The sequence below is a fragment of the Biomphalaria glabrata genome, chromosome 11, assembly GCF_947242115.1.
Source record: "Biomphalaria glabrata chromosome 11, xgBioGlab47.1, whole genome shotgun sequence".
In the NCBI taxonomy this organism is placed as follows: domain Eukaryota; kingdom Metazoa; phylum Mollusca; class Gastropoda; family Planorbidae; genus Biomphalaria; species Biomphalaria glabrata.
Genome location: NC_074721.1, coordinates 12,107,317 through 12,133,065, shown reverse-complemented (window position 1 = coordinate 12,133,065; position 25,749 = coordinate 12,107,317). Strand labels below are relative to the sequence as shown.

At 37.2% G+C, this 25,749-nt stretch overlaps 1 protein-coding gene across 1 annotated transcript in view; it reads left to right on the top strand.

The window, feature by feature from the left end:
• Nucleotides 1-25,749, top strand: part of LOC106073824 (uncharacterized) — a 109,151-nt gene that overhangs the window by 66,693 nt on the left and 16,709 nt on the right. The window contains exons 31-42 of the mRNA XM_056004736.1: nt 1,270-1,461; nt 2,442-2,551; nt 5,655-5,799; nt 7,157-7,336; nt 9,961-10,061; nt 10,468-10,595; nt 11,838-11,941; nt 15,194-15,399; nt 19,012-19,371; nt 20,601-20,848; nt 21,790-21,932; nt 25,289-25,489. Coding sequence (XP_055860711.1) covers nt 1,270-1,461; nt 2,442-2,551; nt 5,655-5,799; nt 7,157-7,336; nt 9,961-10,061; nt 10,468-10,595; nt 11,838-11,941; nt 15,194-15,399; nt 19,012-19,371; nt 20,601-20,848; nt 21,790-21,932; nt 25,289-25,489 — 2,118 coding nt within the window. The remainder of the gene's footprint in view (nt 1-1,269; nt 1,462-2,441; nt 2,552-5,654; nt 5,800-7,156; nt 7,337-9,960; nt 10,062-10,467; nt 10,596-11,837; nt 11,942-15,193; nt 15,400-19,011; nt 19,372-20,600; nt 20,849-21,789; nt 21,933-25,288; nt 25,490-25,749) is intronic.

Sequence of the window (25,749 nt, the reverse complement as noted above, 5' to 3'; positions counted from 1 at the left end):
GTCGTGGGTTCGATCCCCAAATCGGCCTTTTTTTTTTCAATTATATGAAAAGGAAATTGAAATTGCGTGACGACAAACTGTATAAAAATTTCAGAAATATCATTTCATTTAGATCTAGTAATGAATTTAACAAAAAATGAAGCAAAATACCTTTAAAGCAGTGTATTCCATCAGTGGTACTCAAGGGAACTAACGCTTATATTTTATTGTTCTTATTGTTTATAAGTAATATCCCTTTTGCTTATGACCGCATCCATGGAAATCCAATACAGAAGGAATTCATTAGTAAAGTTTCAGACCTTGCGATCTATTGGTCATCTGTTTCTGTGGCCAACGGTTTACGAGGCCAGCACAACGACCAACCTCTTTACTTTTACCAAACTAATGGACGGACTCATAGGCGCCCTAAAGGTCCGGAAATTAAAAATCCAGAATTTCTTTCACGTGACGTAATCGCAAACAAAACAGGTCCCATGATGACGTCTTGCGAAACACAAACATATTTTAAAAACGAATTAATGCTTAAGCAATTTTACAAAAAAAAAAGGAGCCACCCGTGCTGCACTGCATTAAATGTCTCTCATGCCGTACTTTAGTAACGCTTCGCCCCTCTCACTCTATATGCCTCGCTCAGCCTCGTGGCTTCGCTCTCGTTAGTGGAGAGGTGATTAGGCCAATAGGGGAGCGAAAAAAAAGCACCCCGTTGGGGTGCCTAAGGACCGAGTCCATAGCACTGGCGGGGATGGAAGAAAGCCCAAGCATCGCAAACCTTACCGAACCGTTTTTATGACAGGAACCTGCAGGGCTGAAGTGTTACAGAGAAGTAATCTGGGGAAGTGTCCCCTGTGTGCTCGGCGATTGGCCTCGCTTCTAATCCGAGCGCCTTGGGATATGAGCCATCGGTAATAGGGATGTAATAATAGTTATGCTTGCCCTGGATGTGGCAAAATATGCAGGTCACAGCTGGGGCTGCGTAGACACGGGAAATATTGCTTTCCTCATTAGTCTTCTGACTCGAGGACGTCTTATTACTTATTATTATTATAGGGATGTAATAATTTACATCTGCTTGGATCTTTCCCAGACAGAAGTTTGTTCAGACAATCAGATGAGGGCAGGCTTCCATAGGCCTAGAGTTCCAAGAGTTTTAGACTCAAGTCTTATGATAATTACGAACTAGAAGAAGAATGGGAAACAGACATACGAGGATACGGGGAGCTTGGGTCTACTGCACCTAATTCTGGACGTTTTTTGTTTTGTTGTTTTCAGAAACAGTACTCTATACTTGCTGGTGGCTATTACTACATTTTAATCCGCATCAAACCAGACCAGAGAGTGAACATCACAGGGCGTTTGGATGGCACGGTCTCCCAGGAGGAGGCGATCACAGTACAGTGCGTTCGTCTGATGTGTGTTGAATGGGATAGCCACTTGCAGTCCTGGTCTACTAGATACTGCTATGTAAGTATTGAAGCTTAGAGGTAGTCCTCAGCAAGACAATGTGGGTGGTAATGTGGGAGATGTGGCTGAGTGGCCTAAATCGCTTGTCTGCCTATCAGTTGGGCTTGAGTTCAAATCCTCACTCGAGCCGAGTTGTGCTTGTGTTAAGGCACACGAAAACTTTCTTCCGATAACCCCCCCCCCCCTCCTCCGGCTGGTCTACAAAAGAGATTAGACCAGAACGCCTTGAGCATGCTTAGAGCATGAAAGTTGGGCTATACAAAAATATTTCAAAAACTAATTCTCTTGTTGGATTTCTGGAAAAAAAAACACCTTCATTCACATATATCTCTCAAGAAATCTTTTTTTTTTTTGACATATCTTAACTGAATCTATGGATCTGGTCCTCTATGTAACAGTATTAAAGACAGACAGTGTTTATACTGTCTGACCTTAGTGAACTGTAGCATGTAGCAGTTGAGTAGCATCCATAGCACGAAGGGGTTCAGTGAACCTGGGCCCACGACCACTAACCTCAGAGCTACGGAAGTGCGTATGAAAATAAAAGACTCGAAGACAAGCCTTAGGCTATTATTGTTAGTTTAAAACTTTTCTCTCTACAAAGTATAAAGGGGACTACTTCAACAAACTTTTTACCAGACAGACAGAGGGAGTTGATATAAGCTTTGTAACAGTAAAGTTCCCCTTTCAGACCCTGCGATCTATAGGTAAGATGATATAAAGGTCATCTGTTTCTGTGGTTCACGTTTAACGAGGGTGTCATGTGGCCAGCACAACGACCAACCGCCTTTACTTTCTCCTATTAATGTCAGATACCCATTAGATCTCGGTAGACTCAGAGGCGCCCTAAATATCCCAACAAATGTGCTCTATAATGTAGTCACATTAACAACAGTTTACAATTAGTTTACATTTTAGCCTATATCTTGAAAACACAATTTCTGCAATTGAGCATCATCTGTACGTATTATTTTTTTCAGCCAACTATTTATTCACTGGGCCAACCGGCGTATGTGAACTGTCTTTGTGATACTGGAACCATTTTTTCCGGAGGATTCTCGCCTTGTTCTAAAAGCCTAACTGTCTACTGGTATAACGTCTCCTGTGTTAGTTACATCCTTCTTTGTTTGTTGAAGTTGGTTTTTTTTTACATCCTTCTTTGTTGTAGTTAGTTACATCCTTGTTTGTTTGTTGAAGTTGGTTTTTTTTTACATCCTTCTTTGTTGTAGTTAGTTACATCCTTGTTTGTTTGTTGAAGTTGGTTTTTTTTTACATCCTTCTTTGTTGTAGTTAGTTACATCCTTGTTTGTTTGTTGAAGTTGGTTTTTTTTTACATCCTTCTTTGTTGTAGTTAGTTACATCCTTGTTTGTTTGTTGAAGTTGGTTTTTTTTTACATCCTTCTTTGTTGTAGTTAGTTACATCCTTGTTTGTTTGTTGAAGTTGGTTTTTTTTTTACATCCTTCTTTGTTGTAGTTAGTTACATCCTTGTTTGTTTGTTGAAGTTGGGGTTTTTTTTACATGCTTCTTTGTTGTAGTTAGTTACATCCTTGTTACAAACTTACTCTGTCTGTATGGTCAAAAGTTTGTGCACATTATTTCTCCCACACCCAATCTCGGATCAAGCTGAAATTTTGCACAATTATTTCTTTTACCTGACAACGCAAGATTCAATGAAGAAAAATAACAAATTAGTTAAATAATTATTGGAAATTTTTAATTTTTTTTTGGTATCTCGAACATGGAAATGAAATATTGTATATGACTGAGGTGATGGTATAAGCTGAATAAGTCCACTTTATAGGTCACCGCTTGAAAGTAAGTTTGAAACAAACTATACAATCTTCTATTTTTCTTAAGCACCTCATTATTTGAGGGGTTAGTATGTCGGCTTGATGTGGCTTGAGCCATGAGTTCGAATTCAGATCGCTCTCCTTTTTTAACTATTTTAAAAAGCGATTACGGTAAAATTCACACATATATTCCTTTATTCCTTCCCCCATTTTACCAACTGGTCCAGATAAGTCATAGGATCATAGTGTAGTGAGAAAGCTAAAATCAGAATAAAGGGAAAAGCAATTTTTTTTTTGTTAAACGATACAGTCACACAGACAGACAGACAGACAGACAGATAGATAGATAGATAGATAGATAGATAGATAGATAGATAGATAGATAGATAGATAGATTAAATAGATAAATAGATTAAATAGATAGATAGATAGATATAGATACTTAGATAGATAGATTAAATAGATAGATAGATAGATAGATAGAGAGATAGATAGATAGATAGATAGATAGATAGATAGATTAAATAGATAGATAGATTAAATAGATAGATAGATAGATATAGATACTTAGATAGATAGATTAAATAGATAGATAGATAGATAGATAGATAGATAGATAGATAGATAGATAGATAGACAGACAGATAGATAGATAGATAGATAGAAAGATAGATAGATAGATAGATAGATAGATAGATAGATAGATAGATAGTTTAGATAGATATGTAGATAGATAGATAGATAGATAGATAGATTAAATAGATAGATAGATAGATAGATTGATAGATAGATAGATAGATAGATAGATAGATAGATAGATAGATAGATAGATAGATAGATAGATAGATAGATAGATAAATGACCCACGTGAAAACGACCCACGTGAAAATGACCCACGTGAAAACGACCCACGTGAAAATGACCCACGTGAAAACGACCCACGTGAAAATGACCCACGTGAAAACGACCCACGTGAAAATGACCCACGTGAAAACGACCCATGTGAAAACGACCCACGTGAAAATGACCCACGTGAAAATGACCCACGTGAAAATGACCCACGTGAAAACGACCCACGTGAAAACGACCCACGTGAAAACGACCCATGTGAAAACGACCCACGTGAAAATGACCCACGTGAAAACGACCCATGTGAAAATGACCCACGTGAAAATGACCCACGTGAAAATGACCCACGTGAAAATGACCCACGTGAAAATGACCCACGTGAAAACGACCCATGTGAAAACGACCCACGTGAAAATGACCCACGTGAAAATGACCCACGTGAAAACGACCCACGTGAAAACGACCCACGTGAAAACGACCCATGTGAAAACGACCCACGTGAAAATGACCCACGTGAAAACGACCCATGTGAAAATGACCCACGTGAAAATGACCCACGTGAAAATGACCCACGTGAAAATGACCCACGTGAAAATGACCCACGTGAAAACGACCCATGTGAAAACGACCCACGTGAAAATGACCCACGTGAAAATGACCCACGTGAAAATGACCCACGTGAAAATGACCCACGTGAAAATGACCCACGTGAAAATGACCCACGTGAAAACGACCCATGTGAAAATGACCCACGTGAAAACGACCCATGTGAAAATGACCCACGTGAAAATGACCCACGTGAAAATGACCCACGTGAAAATGACCCACGTGAAAATGACCCACGTGAAAACGACCCATGTGAAAACGACCCACGTGAAAATGACCCACGTGAAAATGACCCACGTGAAAACGACCCACGTGAAAATGACCCACGTGAAAATGACCCACGTGAAAATGACCCACGTGAAAACGACCCATGTGAAAACGACCCATGTGAAAACGACCCATGTTAAAACGACCCATGTGAAAACGACCCACGTGAAAACGACCCATGTTAAAACGACCCATGTGAAAACGACCCATGTGAAAAATACCCACGTGAAAAAGACCCATGTGAAAAAGACCCACGTGAAAACGACCCATGTGAAAAAGACCCATGTGAAAACGACCCATGTGAAAAAGACCCACGTGAAAACGACCCATGTGAAAAAGACCCATGTGAAAAAGACCCACGTGAAAAAGACCCACGTGAAAACGACCCATGTGAAAACGACCCATGTGAAAAAGACCCATGTGAAAAAGACCCATGTGAAAACGACCCATGTGAAAACGACCCATGTGAAAAAGACCCACGTGAAAAAGACCCATGTGAAAAAGACCCACGTCAAAACGACCAAAACGTCGGCGCCAAAGCGTACTACTTCGTATTTATTGATCATTTTCTTTTTTTTTTTTTTAATTAGCGGTTCGGTTGTGGAAATAGAACAAAAAGATTTTTTTCGCTCGATTTTTTTTTTCTTCTTCTTTATTAACTTGCATATTGACATTTACAGGGACGACTTTTCCTTGGAAGATATTGATCTGCTGGACATCAACTCGCGAAAGTTGCACGTGGCCTTTGCCATCCTATGCATGTGGCTCATAGTCGTTGCTCTCTTGGTTTGGACTACTCGAAGAGATCGTCTGGAAGCTACAATGGTAAGATAATGATCATTTCACAACGAAGTGGACAAAAAAGGAAAATGGTTTAACGCAGTGGTTGATTTGGCGCCGCCGTTCAGGTGACGGATAGTTTGGCGCCGCCGTTCAGGTGACGGATAGTTTGGCGCCGCCGTTCAGGTGACGGATAGTTTGGCGCCTAATGTTTTGCACACATACGTTAATTTCATAATGTCTTTGAACAAGAATAACATAAAAAAATACTTTTTTTTAAAAAAAAGCTTATATTAAATGTAATTGTATTGTATCAATTAGATCTACTTTTCATCAGTCATGTGTTTACATTTGCAACAGATCTAGACTAACGATGGCTGAGTGGTTAAACGCTTGGCTTCTGAATCTGGTGTCCTGGGTTCGAATCTTGGGGATGACTGGGATTATGAATTTTGGGATTTGTTGGTCGTTGTGCTGGCCAAATGATACCCTGCTCTTTAACCGTTGGACAAAAAGCAGATGACCTTAACATCATCTGCCCTATAGATCGTAAAATCTGAAAGGGCAACTTTACTTTTCTTAGCAATAATAAAGCTAAGTAATTAGAAATATTTTTATCGATAGTTTTTCTTACATGCTTTTAGATTTCTCGGTATGCTATGATCCTATCACTTGTCTTGACCAGTTGGCAAAAGGAGGGGGGGGGAGGGAGAAGGAGATAGCTTCGTGAATGTTACCGTCATCGCTTTTTTAATGCGTAAAAAAACGTGTTCACTCAGGGCTCAAACCTCCTCAAAGGGATTAATTCAACTTGTATCACCACATCTGTCAATTACTATTTCTTCTCTTTGTTTGATACCAAACAAAATACTTAATTACCAATAGTTAATTAACTAATTGTATTTTTTTGTTGATTCTTTTTTTTTTCTTAAATAAAAGAAATAATTGTGCAATATGTCTACTTGATTCGAGGTAGGGTTTGAGAGAAATAACGTGTACAAACTTTTTACCAGACAGACATGCAGACAGTGTGAGTTGATAAAGACAGAGTGGATTGATAAAGACAGAGGGAGTTGATATCAGCTTTGTAAAAAGAATGAGACATATCCACGTTTGGTATCTGTGTCTATGTTCTAACGTATTTTCCTGTAAAGAACAATAGTTGTGTCCCTTAGTTTTCTTTATTACTACTTCTATTCCTTTTGCACTCTAACAAGAACATTGGCCACAAGTTTCGCTATTTCTTTTCTAACAAAAAATTTTGTATCAGTCTTGTGCGAGGCTCCCACCAATCGGAGGCCATAAGGGGATGCCTAGTTTGCCTATGCCTAAGCTAGCCCCTGGTCTAGTTTTTTTTTCCTTTGCTTCACCATACTTTGACTAAACAACGGATACATTTCAGGGAAAGACCTTCATCCTGCCTCGTATTTTCAGCTGGTACCAAGGTGAACATTACCTGGTCTGCATAGTGACCGGTTATACTTATGACTGTGGCACAAAACTGACCCCGACACTCACCATCATCGGCAGCAGTGATGTCAGCTTCGTATATGTGCTCTTCCCACAGCAGGAAATATTGAAGGTATTTCTGTCTTGTTATGTCATCGATTTAATGTAGTCCAGCTTTGTCCACTTTTTTAGAAGACAACTGTGTCCTTCTTTACAATTGTCGCGTTGTGTTCAGTTTTTCTTATATTAGTAAGCCTGCAGCTCTGTGCTCCTTTTCAGCAGTCCAGATTTTTCCTGTTTAACACTCCATCTGTGTCCACTTTTTTAGTAGTCCATTTGTGTTCATGTCATATTAAGATGTCCAGCTGTGTCATACGTTTTAAAAGTCCAGTTGTAGCTGTAGCCACTTTTGTTTAGAGATCCAGTTGTATCCACATTTTTAGTAGTCCAGCTGTGTCCATATTTTAGTAGCCCACCTGTGTCCATTATTAGTAGCCCATCTGTGTCCATTATTAGTAGTCCAGTTGTGTCCATATTTTAGTAGCCCATCTGTGTCCATTATTAGTAGTCCAGCTGTGTCCATTATTAGTAGTCCAGTTGTGTCCATATTTTAGTAGCCCATCTGTGTCCATTATTAGTAGTCCAGTTGTGTCCATATTTTAGTAGCCCATCTGTGTCCATTATTAGTAGCCCATCTGTGTCCATTATTAGTAGTCCAGTTGTGTCCATATTTTAGTAGCCCATCTGTGTCCATTATAAGTAGTCCTGTTGTGTCCATATTTTAGTAGCCCATCTGTGTCCATTATTAGTAGTCCTGTTGTGTCCATATTTTAGTAGCCCATCTGTGTCCATTATTAGTAGTCCAGTTGTGTCCATATTTTAGTAGCCCATCTGTGTCCATTATTAGTAGTCCAGTTGTGTCCATATTTTAGTAGCCCATCTGTGTCCATTATTAGTAGTCCAGTTGTGTCCATATTTTAGTAGCCCATCTGTGTCCATTATTAGTAGTCCAGTTGTGTCCATATTTTAGTAGCCCATCTGTGTCCATTATTAGTAGTCCAGCTGTGTCCATTATTAGTAGTCCATCTGTGTCCATTATTAGTAGTCCAGCTGTGTCCATTATTAGTAGTCCAGCTGTGTCCATTATTAGTAGTCCATCTGTGTCCATTATTAGTAGTCCATCTGTGTCCATTATTAGTAGTCCAGTTGTGTCCATATTTTAGTAGCCCATCTGTGTCCATTATTAGTAGTCCAGCTGTGTCCATTATTAGTAGTCCAGCTGTGTCCATTATTAGTAGTCCATCTGTGTCCATTATTAGTAGTCCATCTGTGTCCATTATTAGTAGTCCATCTGTGTCCATTATTAGTAGTCCAGCTGTGTCCATTATTAGTAGTCCAGTTGTGTCCATATATTAGTAGCCCATCTGTGTCCATTATTAGTAGTCCAGCTGTGTTCATTATTAGTAGTCCATCTGTGTCCATTATTAGTAGTCCAGCTGTGTCCATTATTAGTAGTCCATCTGTGTCCATTATTAGTAGTCCATCTGTGTCCATTATTAGTAGTCCAGCTGTGTCCATTATTAGTAGTCCATCTGTGTCCATTATTAGTAGTCCAGTTGTGTCCATTATTAGTAGTCCAGCTGTGTCCATTATTAGTAGTCCAGCTGTGTCCATTATTAGTAGTCCATCTGTGTCCATTATTAGTAGTCCATCTGTGTCCATTATTAGTAGTCCATCTGTGTCCATTATTAGTAGTCCATTTGTGTCCATTATTAGTAGTCCAGCTGTGTCCATTATTAGTAGTCCAGCTGTGTCCATTATTAGAAGTACAGCTGTGTCACTTTTTAAGTAGTCCAGTTGTGACCTCTTTTTTAGTATTCCAGCTGTGTCTTCTTTTTTTTTATTAGTACATCTGTGTCAATTTTTAGTAGTCCAACTATGTCCACTTTTATAGTAGTACTGCTGTGTCCTTATTTTTAGTAGTCCAGCTATGTCCACTTTTATAGTAGTACTGCTGTGTCCTTATTTTTAGTAGTCCAACTATGTCCACTTTTATAGTAGAACTGCTGTGTCCTTATTTTTAGTAGTCCAGCTATGTCCACTTTTATAGTAGTACTGCTGTGTCCTTATTTTTAGTAGTACAGCTATGTCCACTTTTATAGTAGTACTGCTGTGTCCTTATTTTTAGTAGTCCAGCTATGTCCACTTTTATAGTAGTACAGCAGTGTCCACTTTTTAGTAGTCCAGCTGTGACCATTTTTTCTTGGTAATCCCGATGTGATCACATCTTTGTCACCTGCTGCAGGAGCCAAATCTATGGCATTCGCGTCAGAATGGCAGTCGTTGCAATAGTCTCTATTTTTAGCCCTGGACATCGTCTTCCCTTGCAAGATGTTTGAGCTAGGACATGTGAAACTATAAAGAAATTTCAATGAATGAAAGTTTCTTGCCAGGGCAATACTAGAGCAGTCCCATCTGACCTCATCGGTATGGATATTCGTTTCTAGTCAGCACTTCTTGGTTGACGAATTGCAAACAAAAGTTTGTTGTACTCATTTAAAAACATTGAATAATGAAATGTCTATATCAATTTTTTTGAATAGATAGATTTTTGAATAGAAAGATTTTTTGAAAAGAAAGATTTTTTTCAATAGATAGATTTTTGTCAATGCCAAAGTTCACTACTGTTATAAATAATCTACTATTATAAACAAGATTGAAAGTTACTACTTTGTAACTCTATGGACTGATGCTCAGACAGGTTCAGAAGTGTGGTTTATTTTAAGCTGTTCTGAAGACCTTGGCACCATACAGAGCTGTGTTTTATCGCTGCCCATGTCAACTTTTAAAGACTCTTGGTAACTATGTATATATAATACAAATAAGATAATTAGGTATGTATGTTGCATTATAGCGAAATTAGAACTTATGAGTTAGTTCATATATGGTATATTGTGTGTAGACTCCAGAGCGTAGAAATAGCGAAGCGTATAACTAACTTTTGTTGTTAAAATATAACTGGATGTTTACAAGCATAAATACAGGACGCTTTTCTAATGTTGACATTCCACAGATAAACCACAACACACCACGTTAACACAACACACATTTGTTTTCCATGAGGTTTTTAAAGGCCATCAAAAAGGGAAATCCGATATTAGTTGTTTTTTTTTATTTTCATAATAAAAGAAAAAGAAATACATTCTGTAATAAGTAACAAACTACTTAGGCAGAAGATGTCACGAGACTTTTTCCATTGACCAGGCACGTGTCTCACATTCTGTTTCGAAACTTGAGAACTCAAGAAGATAGGTATTGTATCTGTGACGCCTGGATCCCAGATGTCAAAACTAAAGTCAACTTTATTGTTAGACCAGTCACGCCAGTACCAGGTTAGCCAAGTTTCTGTGCTCTAATTTTATTCATTTTTTTAGAAAAGATTTATACAACTCAGTTTACAAACAGAAGAAAGGTAACTCTTGCAATAGAAAACCCTTCATATCTATTGTATCTATTGTTTGTTTCAAACTTACTTTGAAGCGATCTATAAAGGGGACTCTTTCAGCTTATACCACCACCTCAGTCAAGTAAAGTATCTTTCCCTTGTTCAAGATATCAAACAAAATAATTAATTACCAATAAATAATTAACTAATTTGTTAAATTTTGTATTGATTCTTGTGTTGTCATGTAAAAGAAATAATTGTGCGAAATTTCAGCTTGATCCAAAGTGTAAAAACTTTGTACCAGACAGACACAGGGTGAGCTGATATAAGCTTTGTAAAAAATGATTCCCATGTATGGGAAACTATCCTGAGGAAAAATCAAGACCTGGTGACCCTTAGGCAGATTGTTACACACTGTGCTACAGCCTGACAGAGCCTGCGGCGCTACTGATCCCAAACTGTATGTTCCTTTGGTCTCATCAGCTGCGCGGAGAGGGGGGAAATGCTATGTGGGCGACATCGTTCCGACCATAGACAGTGCCCAGGCTTTTATCTCACTTAGTTTGAGATGAACCATGGTCGTGTCACTTAGTTTGAGATGAACCATGGTCGTGTCACTTAGTTTGAGATGAACCATGGTCGTGTCACTTAGTTTGAGATGAACCATGGTCGTGTCACTTAGTTTGAGATGAACCATGGTCGTGTCACTTAGTTTGAGATGAACCATGGTCGTGTCACTTAGTTTGAGATGAACCATGGTCGTGTCACTTAGTTTGAGATGAACCATGGTCGTGTCACGACTGAAGGAGGCTGGTGATGATGGTGATGAAAAAAAAGTCCATTCATGTTGTATCGACATCTTGGCACTGAGGTGGAACATCGCAGCATTGCTAACCACAATCTTCAAGCTTCTTGACAACATTTATTCACGTCGGCTCTTTTGAATGAAAATAACAACTCCTATCTGGTTATTTTCATATTTATTACACCTATTACTTGACAATAATACCCAGACCAGACAGTTAGTTGATATAAGCTTTGTTAGAAATTGGCGTTTGGACAGCTTGTAGTTTTCGAACAAGACAATATTTTGATGAATCGTGGAACTAATCAATGGGTCTAACCGTTAGATAAAATTAGTAGATCTGTATTTAGTCTAATACATCTATCTTGTATCTACCCAATGAAGGTAAAAATGTGAGATCCTTGATCTTCAAGCTGATGTATTTTATGAGAATGCTGCATGTTGTTATTGGAATAGTTTTCAACATGCCAGGACGTAGCTTCAACAAGGTAAATAGTAGGTCCCTTCAGGGTTATGAAAAGTTATAGAAAGAGCTACGTTTTAAATAGAGCTGCTAAGATCTGCTCAGTTCATATATAAGGCACTAAATGAAAACTTATTTTATTGCTGAAGGCTTATTAAAATATGTGTTCTCTTTTAAAAAGGCATGATTAGACAAATTAGACATTGTAAAACCTAATTTAGTCATCAATGCCTCAATAGTAAACATTTTTTAAATTGCTGTTGTATGTCGTGGTTTTTCCCCCTATATTTCATACAAGTCTAACCACATGCTCAATACCCTCAGGTCCTATCTCTTGTATAAACATGCGAGGGGCGGGTGTATATGGGAGAATGCCTTTGAGCGCTTCAGCAACCGCAACTTAGCTCTAGTCACATCTCAATGGTCAAACAATTCAAGTTTACATCGAGATTCGAACTCGAGCTTTGTCCACGATTTCTTTTGTCAACCGTTTAATTAACAGTGCTTCTTCTACCAGGTAAACAAAACAAATAAACAACCAGGTAAACAAAACAAATAAACAACCAGGTAAACAAAACAAATAAACAACCAGGTAAACAAAACAAATAAACAACCAGGTAAACAAAACAAATAAACAACCAGGTAAACAAAACAAATAAACAACCAGGTAAACAAAACAAATAAACAACCAGGTAAACAAAACAAATAAACAACAAGGTAAACAAAACAAATAAACAACCAGGTAAACAAAACAAATAAACAACCAGGTAAACAACCAGTTAAACAAAACAAATAAACAACCAGTTAAACAAAACAAATAAACAACCAGGTAAACAAAACAAATAAACAACCAGGTAAACAAAACAAATAAACAACCAGGTAAACAAAACAAATAAACAACCAGGTAAACAAAACAAATAAACAACCAGGTAAACAAAACAAATAAACAACCAGGTAAACAAAACAAATAAACAACCAGGTAAACAAAACAAATAAACAACCAGGTAAACAAAACAAATAAACAACCAGGTAAACAAAACAAATAAACAACCAGGTAAACAAAACAAATAAACAACCAGGTAAACAAAACAAATAAACAACCAGGTAAACAAAACAAATAAACAACCAGGTAAACAAAACAAATAAACAACCAGGTAAACAAAAATGATAACAGAGATTCATAACAAACGAATATTTACATTTGACTAGTCACTAGAGTAACACCTTTAGTTAAATCACTAAGTTTAGAAAGCCTTCAGGACAGAAGACTCAAAAGTAAAGTAGCAATTATACATAAAACACTGAACCATAATCTTCAAATACAAAAACAAAATTTAATAAAATACTCAGAAAGACACAAAGATAAAGGCGCATTCCTCATCCCATATGCTAGGTCAAATTTGTACAAATACTCCTTCTTCCCTAGTGCTAGCCAGGAAAACCAGTGACTTGACAGAATTTAATATGCATGACTGAATGCATGACTCGTAGGACGTAATCATCTCTTTTTTTTTTTTTGAAGTAACGTCTGTATTATATAAGATAAGATAAGCAAAACAGATAAACAACCAGGTAAACAAAACAGATAAACAAAACAGATAAACAACCAGACAGGTTGTTTTATTACAGTGCCAAGAAAAAGTGTACATGGAAATGTACTCACCCTAAGCATACATTTTCTACTCGCAGGGACAGACTAAGGGATAGTCCAATAGGCAGCCATCTAGGGCCTCCGGTTAGTGGGGGCCTTGCACAGGACTCTAAGAAATTATTTTTTTAGAGAACCAATTGTGAAACATGGATCAAATCTCAAACATAGTATATATGTCTGCTAGCCTAACTCTAAGTCTCTACTATTATTGAAGGTTTATTCGTGAACGTTCACTAAGTTTAAGCTACATATTTATGAAGACCTTTGTGGTCTTCCTTTTGGTGAAATGTCGAAACACTATTTCTAGTCTGGTGATCATGAATGGTTCATGAAACACGTTAGAGCCATCGGCGGTATATGAGTTTAACCTAGTTGTTGATTTAGATGTATATGAGTTTAACCTGTTTGTTGATTTAGATGTATATGAGTTTAACCTAGTTGTTGATTTAGATGTATATGAGTTTAACCTAGTTGTTGATTTAGATGTATATGAGTTTAACCTAGTTGTTGATTTAGATGTATATGAGTTTAACCTGTTTGTTGATTTAGATGTATATGAGTTTAACCTAGTTGTTGATTTAGATGTATATGAGCTTAACCTAGTTGTTGATTTAGATGTATATGAGTTTAACCTAGTTGTTGATTTAGATGTATATGAGTTTAACCTGTTTGTTGATTTAGATGTATATGAGTTTAACCTAGTTGTTGATTTAGATGTATATGAGTTTAACCTAGTTGTTGATTTAGATGTATATGAGTTTAACCTAGTTGTTGGATTTAGATGTATATGAGTTTAACCTAGTTGTTGATTTAGATGTATATGAGTTTAACCTTGTTGTTGATTTAGATGTATATGAGTTTAACCTGTTTGTTGATTTAGATGTATATGAGTTTAACCTGTTTGTTGATTTAGATGTATATGAGTTTAACCTAGTTGTTGATTTAGATGTATATGAGTTTAACCTGTTTGTTGATTTAGATGTATATGAGTTTAACCTAGTTGTTGATTTAGATGTATATGAGCTTAACCTAGTTGTTGATTTAGATGTATATGAGTTTAACCTAGTTGTTGATTTAGATGTATATGAGTTTAACCTGTTTGTTGATTTAGATGTATATGAGTTTAACCTAGTTGTTGATTTAGATGTATATGAGTTTAACCTAGTTGTTGATTTAGATGTATATGAGTTTAACCTAGTTGTTGGATTTAGATGTATATGAGTTTAACCTAGTTGTTGATTTAGATGTATATGAGTTTAACCTAGTTGTTGATTTAGATGTATATGAGTTTAACCTGTTTGTTGATTTAGATGTATATGAGTTTAACCTGTTTGTTGATTTAGATGTATATGAGTTTAACCTAGTTGTTGATTTAGATGTATATGAGTTTAACCTGTTTGTTGATTTAGATGTATATGAGTTTAACCTAGTTGTTGATTTAGATGCAGATACAGGACAGTTTATAATTCTCTGCGTCTTTTTCGGTCTCAACATTTTGTTTTTCTATTTCATTTGGGGCCACCCTGTTCACTTCGCCTGCGGCCTCCAATTACCCAAGGCCGGCCCTGCCACGAGGTCACTTACTCAGCCATCACACCTACCACCTTTAGGTTTCTTCCTTTGCAGAGCCTGCATGTCATTTGCTGCTTCTTCACGCTCCTCACCTGCATGCTGTTCTGTGTCTGGACCACCGGGTCCGTGGAGCTGGAGCTCAAAGGCGACATCGCCCTTGTCAGTGAGGAGAAGCATTATCAGAACCTAGCTCTGGAGGTGAACCTCTCCGCCACTGCCTCCTCCATTGTCTCTTTCTGTGTCATCGTTTGGTTTGAAGTGTAAGTATTCTTGGCCAGGTAATGTCTAGGTTTAAGTTGAACATACGCTGCCCTCTACTATAGTGCCATATTGCCAGGTGATGCCCAGGTTTAAGTTGAACATACCCTGCGCTCTACTTTTGTTAAACATTGCCTGGTTTATGTTGAACCTAGGCTGCGCTTTACTTTAGTGCACTATTGCCAGGAAATGTCTAGGTTTAAGTTGATCATACTCTGTGCTCTACTTTAGTGCACTATTGCCAGGAAATGTCTAGGTTTAAGTTGATCATACTCTGTGCTCTACTTTAGTGCACTATTGCCAGGAAATGTCTATGTTTAAGTTGATCATACTCTGTGCTCTACTTTAGTGCACTATTGCCAGGAAATGTCTAGGTTTAAGTTGATCATATTCTGTGCTCTACTTTAGTGCACTATTGCCAGGAAATGTCTAGGTTTAAGTTGATCATACTCTGTGCTCTACTTTAGTGCACTATTGCCAGGAAATGTCTAGGTTTTTGATCATACTCTGTGCTCTATTTAAGTGCACTATTGCCAGGAAATGTCTAGGTTTTTGATCATACTCTGTGCTCTACTTTAGTGCACTATTGCCAGGACATCTCTAGGTTTTTGATCATACTCTGTGCTCTACTTTAGTGCACTATTGCCAGGAAATGTCTAGGTTTTTGATCATACTCTGTGCTCTACTTTAGTGCACTATTGCCAGGAAATGTCTGGTTTTTTAATCATAATATGTGCTCTACTTTAGTGCACTATTGCCAGGAAATGTCTAGGTTTAAGTTGATCATACTCTGTGCTCTACTTTAGTGCACTATTGCCAGGAAATGTCTAGGTTTAAGTTGATCATACTCTGTGCTCTACTTTAGTGCACTATTGCCAGGAAATGTCTAGGTTTAAGTTGATCATACTCTGTGCTCTACTTTAGTGCACTATTGCCAGGAAATGTCTAGGTTTAAGTTGATCATACTCTGTGCTCTACTTTAGTGCACTATTGCCAGGAAATGTCTAGGTTTAAGTTGATCATACTCTGTGCTCTACTTAGTGCACTATTGCCAGGAAATGTCTAGGTTTTTGATCATACTCTGTGCTCTACTTTAGTGCACTATTGCCAGGAAATGTCTAGGTTTATGATCATGCTCTGTGCTCTACTTTAGTGCACTATTGCCAGGAAATGTCTAGGTTTTTTGATCATACTCTGTGCTCTACTTAGTGCACTATTGCCAGGAAATGTCTAGGTTTTTGATCATACTCTGTGCTCTACTTTAGTGCACTATTGCCAGGAAATGTCTAGGTTTATGATCATGCTCTGTGCTCTACTTTAGTGCACTATTGCCAGGAAATGTCTAGGTTTAAGTTGATCATACTCTGTGCTCTACTTAGTGCACTATTGCCAGGAAATGTCTAGATTTTTGATCATACTCTGTGCTCTACTTTAGTGCACTATTGCCAGGAAATGTCTAGGTTTATGATCATGCTCTGTGCTCTACTTTAGTGCACTATTGCCAGGAAATGTCTAGGTTTTTTGATCATACTCTGTGCTCTACTTTAGTGCACTATTGCCAGGACATGTCTAGGTTTTTTGATCATACTCTGTGCTCTACTTTAGTGCACTATTGCCAGGACATGTCTAGGTTTTTTGATCATACTCTGTGCTCTACTTTAGTGCACTATTGCCAGGAAATGTCTAGGTTTTTTGATCATACTCTGTGCTCTACTTTAGTGCACTATTGCCAGGACATGTCTAGGTTTTTGATCATACTCTGTGCTCTACTTTAGTGCACTATTGCCAGGAAATGTCTAGGTTTTTTTATCATACTCTGTGCTCTACTTTAGTGCACTATTGCCAGGAAATGTCTAGGTTTAAGTTGATCATACTCTGTGCTCTACTTTAGTGCACTATTGCCAGGACATGTCTAGGTTTTTGATCATACTCTGTGCTCTACTTTAGTGCACTATTGCCAGGAAATGTCTAGGTTTTTGATCATACTCTGTGCTCTACTTTAGTGCACTATTGCCAGGAAATGTCTAGGTTTTTGATCATACTCTGTGCTCTACTTTAGTGCACTATTGCCAGGAAATGTCTGGTTTTTTAATCATAATCTGTGCTCTACTTTAGTGCACTATTGCCAGGAAATGTCTAGGTTTAAGTTGATCATACTCTGTGCTCTACTTTAGTGCACTATTGCCAGGAAATGTCTAGGTTTAAGTTGATCATACTCTGTGCTCTACTTTAGTGCACTATTGCCAGGAAATGTCTAGGTTTAAGTTGATCATATTCTGTGCTCTACTTTAGTGCACTATTGCCAGGAAATGTCTAGGTTTAAGTTGATCATACTCTGTGCTCTACTTAGTGCACTATTGCCAGGAAATGTCTAGGTTTTTGATCATACTCTGTGCTCTACTTTAGTGCACTATTGCCAGGAAATGTCTAGGTTTATGATCATACTCTGTGCTCTACTTTAGTGCACTATTGCCAGGAAATGTCTATGTTTTTGATCATACTCTGTGCTCTACTTTAGTGCACTATTGCCAGGAAATGTCTAGGTTTTTTGATCATACTCTGTGCTCTACTTTAGTGCACTATTGCCAGGACATGTCTAGGTTTTTGATCATACTCTGTGCTCTACTTTAGTGCACTATTGCCAGGAAATGTCTAGGTTTAAGTTGATCATACTCTGTGCTCTACTTTAGTGCACTATTGCCAGGAAATGTCTAGGTTTTTTAATCATACTCTGTGCTCTACTTTAGTGCACTATTGCCAGGAAATGTCTAGGTTTAAGTTGATCATACTCTGTGCTCTACTTTAGTGCACTATTGCCAGGAAATGTCTAGGTTTTTGATCATACTCTATGCTCTACTTTACTTTACTTTACTCTACTGAACTTTATAATCTCTCTTATACTTTAGTTATGCTTTATAATCTCTCTTATACTTTAGTTTTGCTTTATAATCTCTCTTATACTTTAGTTTTGCTTTATAATTTCTCTTATTTTTTTAGTTTTGCTTTATAATCTCTCTTATACTTTAGTTTTGCTTTATAATCTCTCTTATACTTCAGCTTTGCTTTATAATCTCTCTTATACTTCAGTTTTGCTTTATAATCTCTCTAATACTTCAGTTTTGCTTTATAATCTCTCTTATACTTTAGTTTTGCTTTATAATCTCTCTTATACTTTAGTTTTGCTTTATAATCTCTCTTATACTTCAGTTTTGCTTTATAATCTGTCTTAAACTTTAGTTTTGCTTTATAATCTCTCTTATTTTTTAGTTTTGCTTTATAATCTCTCTTTTACTTTACTTTGCTTAATTATCTCTCTTATACTTTAGTTTTGCTTTATAATCTCTCTTATACCTTTTGCCCATGCTTCTATATTTTTTTCTGCCCCTAACCTGGCCTCTTTCGGTTCGGGGGAATTAAAATTTTAAAAAGTGTGAACGGACCGAATCGCAATAGAACACGTGAAATAAATCTCGGATGCTTTTTTATTATGCATTTAATATGCAATGTGAACGCGTTTTTTCGTTAAGCTCAAGGTAACGGACCGGAAGTGACCCGCGGGCCGTATCTTTGTCCTCACTTGTGGACAAGATAATAATAGTGTATTCTCTCCTCAGTATTGAACACCTACCTACAAATAATGTCCTGCACTGGCCCTTAAAAATGGAGTATGCCGATGGTTCTGATCGCAACCTGAACAGCAAAGAAGATGGCTTGAGGCAGGAGAGCATAGGCAGAATGATGGGAAGGGCTTACAATCGTTCTCTGGCTTCCATCGACCTCCATAGCAGCCCCAGAAGCTCATCGATCCCCAGTATCCATACCCAAGTCCGTCTGTCTAGGCAGAGCGTGAAGTCGTTACAGAGCGCTCAGCCAGAAGCAGGGGTAAAGCGCTCAAAACTGTCGCTCTCCATCTTCCAGCAGATGTTGGTGAACATCGGTTTGGAGAACTATATATTTCGAAAACCAAAGAAGAGGTAGTTTCTTATGAGTTTGTTTGTTTGTTTGTTTTTTAACCATGACTTTTGTCAGCTGGTTTCTATCATCTTAATGATATACCCTGACATTTCAAGGGAAATTTAACTGTGTGCGATCTCTTTTTATGTTGTTCTTCTCGCTGTTGTTGTTTATTTTTATTTTCTGTTTCTTTTTTACATAGAATATCTTTTGACAGAAAGCCTTTTATTTGGGTTATGAATAAACTATTTAAAAGCCCCATAGCTGCTATTATGAAAACCTACCGGAAGTTGTTTTTTTTCCGGGGTGGGAAGTGGGGGGTTGAAACAAACTAATGTGAACAACTTTGTGATCTTTTTTTTCATTCACCTTTAACCTCGAACTTGAAACGAGGCATACTAAAGGTATATTATTATATTATCATTGTCACGATTTGATTTTGAGAGTAGTATTGTCGCCCCAAATTACAAGACATATGCGAGTTTGGAGGTGCCTTTACTAGGGTTACCAAGCGTCCGGCAAAAGGAAGCCATGTCCTCCTCTTTGGGATCATGTCCTCCGTCCGGTAAGCGTTGGCCTAAAGTGCAAAAACGTCCATCTTTTTCACAGTTGGATATTATCCATCAATCGGTTTTAATCCTTCTAGATGAATTGCACAACTCACTAATAGACAGAAAATATATTTTTTAACAACCTCTTTCTTGAACATATATCTATGTTTGTTTCAAAAAAATCAGTTACTCAAAATACATCAAGATTTTCTAGACTTTATTTCAGAAGCCTAGGCACGACGATTATGAAGTGCAAAAGGTGTTTTTTAGCTAATCAAGGTGAAGTGGGCAAAGTAAAAGTAAAGCTCCACTTTCAGGCCTTGAGGTCTATAGGTCATTGTTTCTGTGGCCCACGGTTAACAAGGGTGTCATGTGGCCAGCACAACGACCAACCGCCCTTTACTTTTCCCCAACTAATGTCAGGTACCCATTAGAGCTGGGTGGAATCAGAGGCGCCAAACAGATCCCCGAAATTAAAAAAAACTCAGTCTTCACCTGGATTGGAACTCGAGACCCCCGGTTCGGAAGCCAAGCGCTTTACCACTCAGCCACCGCGCTTCCACATAATTCTTATTATTACTGTCATCAATATAATTATAATAATTATGAGCATTAATATCACAATATTATAATTTCAATTCACCTACTGATTTCTATATCAAAGGAAACCACTTGTATCGTATCTGATTTTCTTCTAGCAAGAATTGGAAAGGCTTTGTCCGGTACTGCTCGGTCTCCTTGCTGATACTTCTGATCGTCTTTCTGAGCGTCTTTCTGGCTGCACTGGGCACTCGCATCAACAGCAGCGGCTACTATCTGACCGTCTCCTTGATGACCTTCTTGATTGTTCTGATAATCTGGCACCCGGTCTTCATTGTTATAGTCACCTTCTTGTTCGTGGAGAAGTATAAACTAGGCAAGAGTGACGCAGACTCCAGGGTCAAAGGTGAGAAAATAGCATTGTTATAACTTTTTTTCAACGAAATAGCGATTCAAATACCACGATGATGATATTATCTCCTGTCTGACTAGCCGGAAGGAATTATCTGGAGGAGATTATGCCTTTGGGTGCTCATGCTACGCAACTCGCCGCAACGTGGCGCCCTGAAGGAAACGGTTGTACGGGGAGGGACTAGGCAAGAGGGTAGCAAAACACGACTCCAGTTTGTGTGCCTTTAAACTTTGTTTCTTTCACTGGTCTATCTATCTATCTATCTATCTATCTATCTATCTATCTATCTATCTGTATATCTATCTATCTATCTATTTATCTATCTATCTGTATATCTATCTATCTATTTATCTATCTATCTATCTATCTATCTATCTATATATCTATCTGTATATCTATTTATCTATCTATCTATTTATCTATCTATCTGTATATCTATCTATCTATCCATCTATCTATCTATCTATCTGTATATCTATCTATCTATCTATCTATTTATCTATCTATCTGTATATCTATCTATCTATCTATCTATCTATTTATCTATCTATCTGTATATCTATCTATCTATCTATCTATCAGTGTGTCTGACTATCTATATCTTTCATTCTTTCTCTCTCTATCCCCATCTATCTTTCTATCTATGTATCTATCTATCTGTAAATCTATCTGTAAATCTATCTATCTATCTATCTATCTATCCATCCATCTATCTATCTATCTATCTATCTATCTATCTATCTATCTATATTTCTATCTATATATCTATCTTTCTATCTATATATCTATCTATCTGTAAATCTATTTATTTATCTATCCATCTATCTATCTATTTATTTATCTTTCCATCGATCTATCTCTATCTGTCTATCTCTCTCTCTCTCCGGCGTTGTTATTGTTTTATTTTGTGTCTAAGTTGATATCTAATATCACAGGCTGGTCAGCAGAGATGTATACACAGGTACAAATGCTTGACCAGAATAAAGCAGAAGCCTTGCGCAATGTCTCCTATAAGCACACCTACATTCCGGTGGCTAAGAAATACATCTACAGAAAGCAATGTGCTCAGATTACCAAGGTGTGTATTTACAGTAATACAAAATCATATTTTAAAATGTTGTTTTTTACAATACCTCTATTCAAGTCAGAATTTCATGGAAGTCAAATGGGTGGAGCATGAACGCTAATCTCAAAAACGGCTCTAATGATTTTTCAAGAAATTTAAAACTTGATTTAGATCGCTGAGAAAAGAATTTCTAGCTCGTTGGCCACATGGGGAAAACTCTAGTTTGACCATTATAATTTTCTAAGTTAAAAATAAATAAATGTAAATTTAGCTTCAGAACTAGGCTTAGATCTAGAGCCTATGATGGTCTTGAAACTACTATCGCGTTCTTGAAAGGACAATCGCGTTCGGAATTTCCAAATGTAAAGTATTATTGATTGAAGAATTTAATGTATTAATGTTTAGGAAAATTTTGCGTATCGTCTTCTAAGTCTACATTTAAAGGTCTATTATTGGAATTGTTCAATAAACAAACAAGGCGTAGTCAGCCTAAGTGTACCGATATTGTGCTATATTAGAGTTATTATTAAATTTAAAGTTACTTCAAGTTTATTGAAAGATTATCTAAGCTTTGCATATATTTTGATGTAAATCTAGTATAGATTACATCTAGATTCTTTATCTAGAAGTAGCTCTAGATTCGGGCCCCCTCAAGGACTTGTCTATATTTCGCCATATTTTCTTCACCTTGTTCCTCGGTAGCCTTGGTATCTTAGTGCTGCTATTAGTGTATGCTACCTGTCATGTTTATTCATGATCCGTTGAAAGCGTATCTATATCTTATTACATAATTTGAATTTTAAAAAATAAACTTAACTTCTCATTAGCAATATATACTGCTTTGACTACGATATATATGTATGTAGACACAAATTTTAAGTTTTTAATACCACTGCCTTGCCATGGCGATCTCAACATTAACAAGGTTACAAAGACACTTTGTGTGGAAACACAAAATAAAAATCGGCCCCTGAAGTGGTCCACCCAGGCAGGTAAAAAGGCAGGTTTCAATATTTTCAGAAAGCATATCGGAATGAAATTCTATCAAAGGCAAATAAAAGAGAAGAATGGAGAAATAAGGTTAACAGATCTTGTGTGGTGGCCCAACGGTCCAGCAAACCAAGAGATAGGTGAAAGTGAAGGTGAAGTTAGATGTGAACCTAACCTAATTGATGTCATATAATGATTATCTAATTGTTTTGTAATCTCTTATTAAAAGCCTCAAGAAAAAAATCAACCTTTAGTTAAATTAAGCGTTTCGTACTCTATGGTTGAGATGGCGGTTCACGCGATAAAATGAAAAAAACTACTTATTAATTGTTGTTTTAAATTATCTTCCACTTATATGCATACTAAATAGATTTTTTTCTCTTAAAAAAAAGTAAACATTTTGGGGAGATATATCAGTTGGCATGATAGAACTTACTTAACTTAGCAATACAATTGTAAAAACAATATATAAAAATTTTTGACAAAATATCAAAAACTGTTTGCATCAATGTGTTAATATATGATAAATAGTTACCTCCCTTGCTACATAGCCTCCCGTGTTTTTTACTATTAATAGTGAATAGTTGTAAAAAAGGTCACCCCAATAGAAAGAAAACTATATGGAGAGCTCCCTGATTTGGAAACCACTGCGCAGTTCATCTCATGTATTGGTCTAGTCATATGAACACTCCAACATAACAATGAGAACGATGAAGAAGAAGAAGAAGAAGTAAAAAAGGTGTATTTTTATGAAAAAAAAAATGCTTGCATAGTTGATTTTAAAAATTACAATTTTCGCGTTCAGGAAAGAAAAAAGTAGCCGTTGCATCAGAACTTCGAATATCATGATGTCGGATTTTCTTTTCTAGTTTACGAGATCTAAACGGGACGGACGGACGGACAGACAGACCACACAAAATTAATAGCGTCTATTCCCCTTTCGGGGGCCGCTAAAACTGATAAAAAAGATTATACAAATAAAATCACCCTTTGGGTCTGGATTTTGTGATTTTACCATCACATAAGAGATACAAGACACTGACAGCAAAGACAAACAGACACAAAAACTCTGTTGTCCCCTTGGCAATCAAATCATTAAATAAAATTCAACTATCTGATATGAACTTTTCACGTGCAACTTATGAGCGAGTCTGGTGTGAATGTATTTTTTTTTCCATAGTTATAATGTTTTGTTTGGTGTAATGCACAAATTGTAAGACAAATTTCCTTATGGATTTTAAAGATTATTATTATTATTATTAAATAAAAAATTCAGCTCAGTTCAAAACTTCAAGAAACACTCGTCCTTCTGTCTCTCAGACTTCAACTCCTATTTATAACCTAATTGTCTCATTAGTGATTACATCGGATGATCAGGATCTATTTAGCCAGTACGAATACGCACACACACACTTCGTAACCATAGTGTTTAAATCAGGATCTATTTAGCCAATACGAACAGGCACACACACACACACTTCGTAACCATAGTGTTTAAATCAGGATCTATTTAGCCAATACGAATACACACACACACTTCGTAACCATAGTGTTTAAATCAGGATCTATTTAGCCAATACGAACAGGCACACACACACTTCGTAACCATAGTGTTTAAATCAGGATCTATTTAGCCAATACGAATACACACACACACACTTCGTAACCATAGTGTTTAAATCAGGATCTTTTTAGCCAATACGAATACGCACACACACTTCGTAACCATAGTGTTTAAATCAGGATCTATTTTGCCAATACGAACAGGCACACACACACTTCGTAACCATAGTGTTTAAATCAGGATCTATTTAGCCAATACGAATACACACACACACACTTCGTAACCATAGTGTTTAAATCAGGATCTATTTAGCCAATACGAATACGCACACACACACTTCCTAACCATAGTGTTTAAATCAGGATCTATTTAGCCAGTACGAACAGGCACACACACACACTTCGTAACCATAGTGTTTAAATCAGGATCTATTTAGCCCATACGAATACGCCTACACACACTTCCTAACCATAGTGTTTAAATCAGGATCTATTTAGCCAGTACGAACAGGCACACACACACACTTCGTAACCATAGTGTTTAAATCAGGATCTATTTAGCCAATACGAATACGCACACACACACTTCGTAACCATAGTATTTAAATCAGGATCTATTTAGCCCATACGAATACGCCTACACACACTTCCTAACCATAGTGTTTAAATCAGGATCTATTTAGCCAGTACGAACAGGCACACACACACACTTCGTAACCATAGTGTTTAAATCAGGATCTATTTAGCCAATACGCACACACACACACTTCCTAACCATAGTGTTTAAATCGTTCTCTTGTTCATCACGACGGCAGTCTCAGCAAATCGGTGCAGGAGCACTGGTCAACGAGGACCACAGAGAGACCAGCGTCAAGAGGGTTAGCCTCTTCGTCTTCATCATCGTAGTGGTCATCATCATCAACCTGCAGAGCGGCTCGGTCAGTGAGAGGTACATGCAGACCAAGTTCATGAGGCAGCTGATCGAAGTGGGCAGGGAAGAGATTGAGCTCCGTCAGGTGACGTCCTGTTTTTTTCCCTTTTTGTAGATACTTATAATAACTACAATTATAATTAAGGTTGACAACCTGCTTCTTTAACATGGTTCAAAGCAGGTCATCTCTACCTAGCACAGCAATACAGTTCCTAGTTATGAGGACTAAAAGTTATGTAAAGCATATCCTACAACTCAATGTTGTTGACAAAGTGCGAAGTTTCGACTGAGTCAACTAAACACATAATGGCAGGATGTTCAGCTTTATCAGAATCTGCCAACCTA